We start from the raw sequence: 11,210 nt of genomic DNA, 5'->3' as shown, positions 1-11,210 counted from the left end.
CATGTGGAGCTTAATGATGTTGCAGTTACAAAGCCAAATCCCTGATGATGTTGGAGAGAATCTGCTTTGACGTCACAAGTTCAAACCTCCGAAGGCACAGAGCTGAACGCTCATTGTTGCTACACAACGTCTCCATTTACATTTCCTCGGTTACAGTTTGTAGTCACTTCGCTTAAAGAGGAATTTGCATTAAAAGTTTTTATTCAGAAGAGATTTCTTTGCCGTTCAATCGTCATAAGATATTTCTCCAAAGCACACAGGATGAGTCATGATTGAAACAGTCTTTTCTTTGCATGGGTAAGGGTCTCCACACCTGGTCACATGATGGTATAAGCTTCAATCGCTAATGGGGATGTCAGTCTTTTAACCAGGTACTGACTAAAATCCCCGAACATGTAAGAAGAACCTTAATACATTCATGTCTAATCTCTTTAAAACGGCTCAGCATGTTAAAACAATAGCTGAAAACACAAAACGCTCACAAATTAAGTGATCAAAAAACACCTAGTGGTCACACAAATGGTTAAATTACACTAACAAGGCCAATACGCTGTCATTAAATACTATGCTTCTAATTAGTTTTCTTAACATTTATAGTAGAGTATTCCATCAAAGGAAAAGGTATATATTGCACAAACATGGAATTAACCTAATGGAAATACACAATTTAAACAAGCAATATTAGGAAAGAAAGAGCCCAACAGAAGGTTGTTTTGGTGTTACAGAATGCACCGGTGAGCGGTCAACCGGTCAGTAAATGTGTAAATATCCTGCTGAATGGATATCTACCAAAATATAGCCACATTCAGGCAGAGTGGGTTTCTACCAACATAAAACTATCAAATGTTTGGGTCAAAACACCTCCATCACAGGACGGATCCATTTCCTTTCAGTAGACCTAAGAACACTTCTATAACAGTGTGTTAAATTGCCAAAATATTGTGAAGTTTATTATGTTATAAATGGGGGAGAAACACAGTTGTCCTGTTGGAATATGTCACAGTGGATGAGTAACTGCATTGGTTAGAAACTGAGGTAGATTGAATTCGGAGACAAGTGATTAAAACAAGTGGTACACAGGTGAATGTTTGCAGGAAATATTGAGTTCCTGCTTCTTGATAAAATACAGTAGAGCAGAGTTGGAAACAGCCTGTTAAATGTCATTGCTTTACAAGCCAGCTACTGAGTGAAAGTACCAAATCTAAAAAACAATTACATTAAAGCGGCTAAAAAAAGCTTTGGATTCTACTAACCGCTTTCAATATTCTCCCTTATTTCAAATTTAAAAGACAATTTTATTGAATATGAATGACATTTAAAAACTCCCGCTATCCAAATCTCTCTCCCTCCGTCTACACATCCCACCACTGCAGATGGTCCACGAATTTAGACTTAAAACAAATCGATCGTCGTCACACTAAGTGCTAAAAAACAAGGACATGCATGTTGATGCTCCCAGGCAAACCCCTACTACAACATCAGAGCTGTTGTTTCAAGTGATTCACAGATTAACCTGATATGTTCTTTTCAGGGCGTTGCAGTGCTTTTACATTAAAAAGATGCTGTCTTCCAGAGAACTATGGCATGATGATGAGAACTTTCACCTTCGTCAGGCCTCCACACGTAGAGTCAGTCTAAAACACTACATGCGCTTCCATGCCAGAGGGCAGCACAGCGTTTCTAACGAGCATTCGCTGGTCTGTGTTTTTTGCCGAGTCATGACAGATGGTGACGCGGTGATGGAGACAAGCTGAAATGTTCCGGCAGTAAAAAAAAAAAAGAAAAAGAAAATTCAAAAAGGAATGTTTTGCTTCGTAAATTGGTTGAGATTATGACAGACATACGCATTTAACAAAAGCTGAAATTGAAATGAATTTTTCAAACAAATAGAATAACACACAAACGAATACTTCCACTACATCAATGAAATCAAATGAAAAGACTAAAACTCGTTTGGAACCAGTCATTTCTTCTCTGTGCCACTTAGGCACAATGCTACAAGCGATTTTAAATGACGATGGCTTGTGCTTCTGAGATCTTTGCAGATGTTTTCAGTATGGTGTAGGTATGCAAGATAAGGCAACCGTTGAGCCATTAGCTCAGGGAGGAGGCGAGCGTGTTTCCCTGCGTGCGGAGGGGTCGAGGCAGGAAGGGCCCCGTCCTGCTTCAGTGGGCTTTGCCGTTGCCGTTCATGTGGCTGGTGTCTGGCTTGGAAACCTCAGTGCTGTAGAGACAGTCCAGGAAACATCGGGAGATCTCCGTCACCATGGATCTGTCTGGGATGGACTGGGCCATGCCGTAGATCGCTCCCTGAAACGACAGGAGGACATGAATGAGTTAACAAAGCGCACTGTGTGCCTACATCTCCCAGCATACCTTTTAACAACCCCCAGAGAATACAGTTCGTCTGAGCTGTATATACTGCGGATGGAAAGCAACTGTGTTTGTGTTTGACACTACTGCAGCAGCAGCAGCAGCCCCATTAGACAAAACAGAGACAGCTGAGCCCATCCCAAATGTCAATGGGACACTCTGAGCCTCAGTAATGTAAAACCTGAATGTATAGTGCATATGTACTACTATAATCTCAGGATCTCTTTTCAGCAGGACTTTGCTTCATGCATCACGTGATCGTTGTTCAACTGAAGGCGACGCTTCATTCCTGGGTGTGCTCCTAACGAACCTGACTGGCACAAAGCAGGTTTGTGTCTGCTGGGCGGAGTTTCCACTCCCATTTCAAACGGACACACGCATGCAGCGTGCGTCAACGTCAATCGACCGCTTGCGCAGCAGACAAACAAAATGCCACGCGTACCAACGGCGTGGTAAACAATAGAGACTGACGAACATATTTCACATAACCATGTCATGTCATGCCTCACGCCAAATGGAAATTGGCTCGACGACAGAGGCCACGGTTGAATACACACTAAAAATCGAACGTGTGTACCTGTATTTATATGATGATTGTACATTTTACAAGTTTTAAGTTGTACTGTATATTCAGTGTATGAATGCAACGTGTGTGTGTGTGTGTGTGTGTGTGTGTGTGTGTGTGTGCGCGCGCGCATGTGCAGAGCGAGCTCACCATTCCTGTGGTTTTCTCTTTGGGGTTCTTCATGATGATGGCCACCTGCTCTTTGACATCGCAGATAAATTTATCAGCGACGCCCGACTTCGTGTGCAGAACTGTGCAGCAAATGTGGATGCTGTGAAAGAGAACACCACACCTAACATTACACTCTGGACTGTTGATTGTAATATTAATATTTATTTTATTCAATATACGTACCTGGATGGGTACTGCAGTGTGTTCAGATTCCAGCCCTTTGTCGTCAGCGCATTAGACAGACGGAAAATATCAAAAACATCTGAGCCTATTGCCACCACGGACACCTTTGGCTCCCCAAAAACAAACACACCGTTTATCTTGCAGATTCTGTCAAAAAAACAAAAAACAAGTCAATGTTGGGGGTGATCAAAAGTTCTTCGTAACACATCTCTACTTCGCTGTCAATACGCGCCAGTGTCTTACTCTTTTTGGATTTTGCGCGCCGTGCTGATGATCTTCTTGGTGGCGTTGATGTATCCGTCCTCCCCCATGTGCATCATGGTCGCCCAGCAGGCGGCGATGATTCCTCCAGGCCTGGAGCCTGCGATGGAGGGCGAGGCATAGATTCCCCCCTGCCAGTCCGGAGCCACAAAGTACTGGTAGTGACGGTACTTTTTATCGCTGTAGAGGATCACTGAGGATCCTTTGGGGGCGTAGCCATACTGGAGAGACATGTAGTGGCAACACAATAGTCAACATTGGTCTTTACACATAACACAATGACGATTTCCAGATTTGTTGGTAGATATCATGACTTTCTTTGTATTCTTTAAGTTTGGAAATCAACAAAACGAGACGAAATTGATTTGAAGGGAACACAAAACCACTCACCTTGTGCGTGTCAGCAGAGATGCTGGTAACACCTTTTACCCTGAAGTCATACGGGGCGAGTGGGTAACCGGCTTTGGCCATGAAGACAATGAGGAAACCTCCCAGACAGGCATCCACATGCAGCGGGAGGTTGTAGCGCACAGCCAGCTGGAACACACCGGGGCAAAGTGTCAGAGAGCTTCACTTCCTCGTTTTTCATTTGTGTTTTAGGGGGGGAAAATGTTTCATTCCTGACCTTGGCTACTTCCTCAACTGGGTCCACGATTCCATGAGGAAACTGAGGCGTCGAGCACACGAGCATGGCGGTGTTCTTGTTGATGGCTCTCCTCATAGCCTTGAGACAAAGGAAACAATACGGGAATAACTAGAGTCTAAGGAGAGCAGTCGATCAGCACACACTGTGGATTCTCACCTTCACGTCTACTTCCATGGTGTGCTTGTCAAGGGGAACGTGAACAAGCTTCATCCCGAAGTAATGCGCCGCTTTGTCGAAGGCTGCGTGGACGCTCACAGGGGCGAGACTGCACAAAGTAGAAAAAAAACACACAAAGATAGTATTAGAACTTTAGAAGAAGACACAGTCAACAATAGGGGTGTAACGGATCACAAACCTCACGGTTCACGGTTCAGGAGTCACGGTTCGGATCAACAAAGAAAAGGGGAGGAGACAAATATAACTTTGCTTTCCATTTATTAATTAAAGAACTTCAAGAACACTTAAAGCAAAGAACTTTGGGCTATCGTCTTACATGAAAACAAAAATATTGAAGATGTCCAATTTGAAACAAAATGAAATAAATAAATAAAAATACATTCAAGAATTCTGTTAAGTTTAAGTGCAACATGAGGTATGTTGATTCCCTCATCCTTTGGTCAATATTGAAAGAAAGAAACAGCCAGTTCCACTTCCACTGTTTACACTGAACTGAACGGCAACACCATAGGTCTATATTTACTTCCTGTCAGGTTATGTCATTCAAATACACAATAATGTTACATTACTGTGACATTATTTTCAAAAACATGAGAATATCTCCATTGTCTGGGGAGAGGGTAGACCTTTCTGTGGTGACTGGAATATTATTGGGCCCGTCTAGCTTCACTCTGATGCTTCTGTCAGCACCTGAACCAGGTGTGTGTCTGTGTGACTCTCACAGAGGGGGCGTGTCTACAGCACCTGCCCATGTGTGTGTGTGTGTGACTCTCACAGAGGGGGCGTGTCTACAGCACCGGACTAAGAGTCACTCCGCCGTGGTGAAAGCAGTCTCTGCAGTGTTGTCCTTCTCATAGAGGTCTGGAACAGCTTCACACTGAAGTGGCTGCGTGAGTGGATTTCGTAGCGTGGCTCAAGCATTTTAACCAGATTTAGAAATCCTTTGTTTTCTACACCGGAGTGTCCCCGTCGCTGACAGACGGGATGGTGTCTCTTCATATGTGTGGACATGCCGATGTTTTGCCGTTGTCGTGCGTCTCTCTTTAAATAACGCCTACATACCGTAAAGGTTTCGTCCACCACCCTCATCCGTCATTATACGTTACAGGGAAGACAAAATGTTCCCAAACTTGCGACTTAAATGACGCCGTGGCTTCTGACGTTCCTCCGCTCGCCATGACTTCACCGTTAAATGCTTCTAAGCTGCTCCGTTCACGTGAACACACTACTGCTTTATATCTGTTCACTGACATTCTGCATTGATATTCGGGGACTTGTTACTTGAAAAGGAACAGCAGCAGTAAAACTGTATTACACACTATGATGATTAAAGAGTAAAAAAAGAAAAGAAAAATAAATACTCGATTGATCCGAACCGTGAGGGGTGAGCCGTGACACCACTAGCAACAACAACAAGCCTTAAAAATGTGTTGTCATGACCATCATTAAGTGCAGTGCTGCCATATCTGTAATACTAAGAACCCAAGAAGGCACAATGATTCAGAACAAGAAAACTGAAATCACTCATCAACCATATCTAATAAGGCTCGTCTTACATTTCAGGGTACTTCACACCGCGTTCATACGCCATGTCTCTGTACGCCTTGCAGGCCATCAGTATGCTCTCAGTTCCTCCTGAGGTAACCTGGGCAAGGAGGCAGAGAGTTTGCTTAGATGAATCCTTAAGCTTTTACAATCTGTCAGCATAATTAGGACGACTTACTGTGCCACAGGAGTTCGGTCCACCGTGGAAGAGCGTGCAAGACATCCTGACAACCTCTGCCTCCATCTTTCTCACGCCGGGAAAGATGTCTGGGTGGAGCGGGTTGCTCCATGCAAAGTCTCCATATACCTGGGATCAGAAGAGGGGGAACAAAAAGTGACAAAAGAAGTTAAAATATTGACTGTGACACACAAAGCAGGGCGGCAGCGGTCTCTTTTAAAAAGGCAGGAGTTGTTGGTCCAAAAAACAAAATACAAAAAAGAAACCCTGCTTACTGTAGCGAAAATGTATTCAAGTTCAACCGTGGCTCTTCGTGCTTGGAATTCCAAAGCCCGGAGATGTACGACACAAAGATGCATACCTTCACCAGCAGATTGGTCAGTGATTCATCACCCCAGTACACGGCCCCCGAAACACAGCCGGTGTCCCACTGCACCTCATCTGCAACCACACGAGACATTTCTTTCTATTCAATACATGACAAAAAGGCCACACTCCCTCAGGCAGTCGGCCACACAGATGATGAAGCTCAGGATTGAGTGGCGACTTACTCAGAGTCTGGTACTCTCTGATTTTGTCCAGCACTTGGCTCTGAGAGAGGCCTTTAGAGGGCAGCTGTTTGGTGTAGCTCATCCCCTCCTTCAACGTGCACAGGCTGGCAGACATGTCGTCCAAAGCCTTGTTGAGCTGGCTCTGGATCTGTCGTAACGAGAGGACGGAGTTACTTTATAGGCGTCGACGACAAAAACAAGGAACCTGTTCACCACTGATACTTACTGTTGCGCCGACAAAGGGGATTTTTCTGACAAGTCGAAAGCACAGCTTCTTGATTCTGGACAGGAGACCTATTGGCCAAAAAGAAAAAAAAACACACACACACACAAGGCAGCAGCTGTGGTGAAAGACTGGCACACACATTCAACCACAGACATTAAACAGCTGACTGTGATCTCTAATCACAAGTCAAGGCCAGACGTGGTCGATGACAATGAGATTACACAAAGCGCCGGAGACAAGCAGTTCCCTTTGAGACGCCTCAGTCTGAGCAAGGAGGAGCCGGCCTTGTTGCTGAGGAATTCAACCACTGATTGATGAATAGATAGATAGCAGATCTAGAAAGTCTTGTTGATTGATGGCATTTACGCAGTCAAACATACTAGAGGAACAAGTACTGTAGTAGAAGATACTAACTGCAGAGTGCCAGGGAAACTTCTTTAAAAAAAAGTCAGTAAACATGTTAACATTTCAGAGAATATGTAAATCACACTGTTACAATTTGCCATCTTTGCCTCAGGAAAGTTGCCCCCCGCCCCCCCCCCTCTCTACTTTGCACCCATGCGCCACGTGTGACAGATTACTTTCTCGCTGGAAGAGGAAGCCTTTGATCCAGACCACCCCCAGCGTGGTGAAGAACGTCACTCCGATGATCTGCCACGGCTCCAGGTCCACGCAGCGCGAGTTGACCTGCTGCCGGCCCTCCTCCAGGTACAGCAGCACCATCTCCTTATACACCTCCAAGGCACGCTGGACACAGAGACACATGCATGTCTTACAATATGCTTACATCACATAGACAGCTGTTCTTCCTCTGAATATGTCAATATGAGGACGTGACTGTTGAATAATCCGTGCTGATGGTGGTTATAGTCATCCTTATGGGATTTCTTATGAAAACCATGCTGCTGATTGAACAAAATACTACAGTTGAGCTTGATAAACAGTGAACTACAATTGTTCAGAACCAAAGAGAGATTTGTCTTGAATTTCAACACGCCATGAAACATAACAATACTCCAACAACTCACTTTTAAGAAAGACTGACTTTGTAACAATTCAAAAAAGGAAAGTACCGGTAGCTCATTTTCCACGAGTCCCAAATGGAAGTACGGTACTTACATGAGAAGACATTGTCAGACCCACAGAGTTCAGTTTCCCCCCCGTCACACTAATACCGTCAGTGTTCCCTTCGTTCTCCAGGTGAGAGTGAGAGATCGCTCTCAAGCAGCCTGGAGACCTACCAGCAGACTCCTCCCCAGCAACGAAACCCACAGACAACACATCCAACCAGCAGAGGGGATGTTTGGCAATCAACCACAATCGGACATGACAGGAAGTCTGCCTCAAGATAGACAGAACTATCGGGGATATTATGTACAATTAGTTCCAATCCTGATCACCAGTAAACGCTGCAATACTTGTTGTCAATCTGAGTGTGAATTCTTCACAGCCTGAGAAGATCAAACTGAGCCTAAATCACAGCTGTAATCACTCACAATGACCCGCGAATGATATTTCATAAGTGCAGCAAAATTATCTTTCCATTATCTCTCCCCACTTGGGTTTTTTATGACACAATAGCAGGCCGTTGGATAACATGGACCCTTGTTTCTCCAACTCAGCCACAATCAGACGGCGGAAAGCTTAAAGGTTCAAAAGAAAACATGTTGAGTAATCCACGTCTGATACAAACAGGCCGTAACAGCACAATGAGGCACGTCTCCTCGAGCTATCGAAACACTGAGCTCATTGTCTGATGCATGCAGAAAGACTTTCCTGGTGAGAATATCAAGTGGATTTAAGTGAGTGAAGTTTTAATGGAGGGCTGTCTGTGAGCCATAGGAGTCCGCACCTCTGCCCACACTCCAGCTGTTCTACCTGCCTGTTTGGATGACATGCTCTCATACAGGTTGGGCCAGATCAGCTGCATAGAACCAGACAGGAGGGGAGCCATTACCATGCGTGTGTGACTGGGAGGCTTGACTCCAGCTGTCATGATAGGGATCGGGTTTGATTGGGAAGGTATACGAGGGCTGGCGAGATCGCTGTCACGCAGCCGTCGTAAAGACGAGATTAAACCGGCGTTATGCAAGATCTGTGCAAAAAGGCAAGTGTGGCCCTCAACACACACACACAGGCCTCTCTCTGTTATCCAACACTTTTCGGGGCCTATCAGGTTCCACCCACACTTTTCCTCAGACCGTTCAACGCTATCTTTTGCATCTCAGGAAAACTTTATTCGGAGTTCACACAAAGACGCTTGTGCAAGTGTTGTCCCGACTCATTGTTTGAGCAGTGGACGCCCATTCCTCTAATGCCCCCCCCCCTCCCTCCCTCCCTCACTCGCACCAACATCTGACTATTCTGTAAGGAGAGCTTTTGTTGTCTCAGAGGGGAGGTCATGTTCTCATGGAAATGTACTGGGTGTGAGGTGGCTGCTCCTGGATACATCAAAGTGGATAAACAGACCGTGAAGGAGGACATCACACCGACTTTTTAGTCAAACAGAGATCCAGAAATCACTCAGGGGGGGGGGGGGGGGGGGGGAGTTTCACGTGACATGTAGCAAAAAAATAGCTGTTTTTTGGGTGACTTCTTCTTTCTGTTCCTTGTATTGATCAGATGAGAGTCTGGCCTGTGACACATGGTTCATGTTGCACTGACAGCAGATATTGTGACAGACGAGATGCCCCCTGGTGCTGAGTCCTCAAAGCTTGATTCCGCTCCTTTAAGGAAAAGAAAAACTCCCAAATCTTAACAGCTGTCTGGTGGCAGTGCTGCTTTGTTTAAGCTTCCTGCAGGTTTAACTTGAACAGGGTTTAAGCAGGGCAATAAACAATAGGAAGGAGCTGTAAATCGTACCAGCAGACACCTTATCAAAACTAAATCTTTCAGCTTATTAATAGAAGCATTATCGTGCAGTCATGTGGCTGCACTGTACTTCCCTTCATTGTCTTATATAACTTAGGAGTAACATACAGAGGGTCAACTCATTTCAGGAGCCAAATAAACAATGTGGGTGAAAGGGTTCTTCATAAAAACAGCCATACATCTGTAACGAAAGGCTTCGACATGAGGGGTCAGTCTCACACACGCACAGAGTTTCGTGGACTTGGGACCTCTCGGTGAGCAAAACAAGTGGGCTCATAAGTAACGTTAGCTCACTTCACAAAGATAAACAAGTCTTCTCCTCTTACAGCAGCGCTGCCACCGTCACAGTATCACAGTGTGTCTGTAATTTGGGGGAAAGAAATAACATTTAAAAGTGAGGCGACACCTACCCACGCGTCCATGTTGTCGCCGAAAGTCTTCTTTTGTGTGTGTGCCACTTAGGAAAGTCGCCTCCAGTAGCCTGCGTTCAGTCTCCGGCTCTCATCTAACATGCTAACGTTACTACCCACAAAAGAAACAGCAGCAAGCTAACCCTGATTCAGGAAGTAACGAGCAGCCGAATAAGCTGCGCGCGGTCTAGCTCAGTGTAGATCTGACAACGCAGCGGACGGGTCTGATCACGTGCTGGAGAGCCGTCCGCGTGGCGCCGCATCCTTGTGTAGATCTACTTTTTAACAACTGAGGAGGAGGAGGACGCAGCTGCGCCGCACGTTTTGACTCCCACAACTGGACGTGTTAGCAAAGAGCTGATGCTGCGTTCTAATGCTCTTCGTACTCAAACTCCCAGTTATGTCAGTGCGTTTAATACATATAATCACAAATACAACATAACTAGACCGGGCACCGGGTACTTTTCAATTGTTATTGTTTATCCATTTATTTTTCTACTGTTTTTTTATATATATTTTTACATTCAGTTTATCATAACGGTTCAGTTTTTCTTTTTGTCTGTACATTTTGTTTCTCCACATAATGCCTCTCTATTTAAACATCTACATACTTGCTCAGAGAAACAGACCTATTTCCATCTTTGTGACCATGTTTGTTTTTTTACATAATCCAACGGGTCTTTAGTTTAGAAAGTAAAACAATTAGCTTAACCCATCAAGGAACACTTAGTCCTTAGGTTTGTCTGAAAAATGTAAACTAACCAAGTTTTGAGATTCATTGTTTTTACTGGATGACTCTGGGTTAACATACATAACTGCATTAATTATGTTGTTTTGTATTGGCCTCAAAGTAGTGGAAACAATATTGGAACCATAATCTACACTTCCACAGATTGCTAAACCCTCATATTCGCAGAAAAAACACTACATGTGTGGATGTGGGATGATGGGATGGAAATTGATGTTTGTTTATGAACCAAGCGCTGTTTCAAACAACAAAAGTGAGACTGAACTGAGAGCAATGCATTTTCGACGCTCAGCATTTTGAAAATG

At 44.5% G+C, this 11,210-nt stretch overlaps 1 protein-coding gene across 2 annotated transcripts; it reads right to left on the bottom strand.

The window, feature by feature from the left end:
• Positions 1 to 335: 335 nt before the first annotated feature.
• sgpl1 (sphingosine-1-phosphate lyase 1) lies at positions 336 to 10,287 on the bottom strand. 2 transcript variants are annotated; one of them, XM_079280399.1, is made up of 14 exons: positions 10,158 to 10,287; positions 7,458 to 7,623; positions 6,877 to 6,944; positions 6,651 to 6,798; positions 6,461 to 6,540; positions 6,100 to 6,228; positions 5,933 to 6,021; positions 4,356 to 4,464; positions 4,179 to 4,277; positions 3,944 to 4,090; positions 3,536 to 3,774; positions 3,293 to 3,439; positions 3,089 to 3,209; positions 336 to 2,310 (listed from the first exon to the last, which is right to left on the bottom strand). In XM_079280399.1, the coding sequence occupies exons 1-14, from the start codon at positions 10,167 to 10,169 to the stop codon at positions 2,167 to 2,169; spliced, it is 1,698 nt and encodes a 565-aa protein (XP_079136525.1). In that variant the 5' UTR covers positions 10,170 to 10,287; the 3' UTR covers positions 336 to 2,166. The 2 variants fall into 2 exon arrangements, with proteins under 2 accessions (XP_079136525.1, XP_079136526.1); XM_079280400.1 differs by lacking the exon at positions 10,158 to 10,287 and adding an exon at positions 7,996 to 8,050.
• Between the last annotated feature and the right edge of the window lie 923 nt (positions 10,288 to 11,210).

Source organism: Melanostigma gelatinosum, assembly GCF_949748355.1.
Source record: "Melanostigma gelatinosum genome assembly, chromosome: 12".
Classification (NCBI taxonomy): Eukaryota; Metazoa; Chordata; class Actinopteri; order Perciformes; family Zoarcidae; genus Melanostigma; species Melanostigma gelatinosum.
This window is presented reverse-complemented; position numbering and strand designations above follow the sequence as displayed.

Excerpts from the sequence above, each read along its gene's own strand:
- sgpl1 (XM_079280399.1), bottom strand. Across the intron at positions 6,799-6,876 it reads TCCCCTTTGTCGGCGCAACA|ATCCAGAGCCAGCTCAACAA; the intron begins GTAAGTATCAGT and ends TCGTTACGACAG. Across the intron at positions 3,210-3,292 it reads ACACTGCAGTACCCATCCAG|CATCCACATTTGCTGCACAG; the intron begins GTACGTATATTG and ends TCTCTTTCACAG.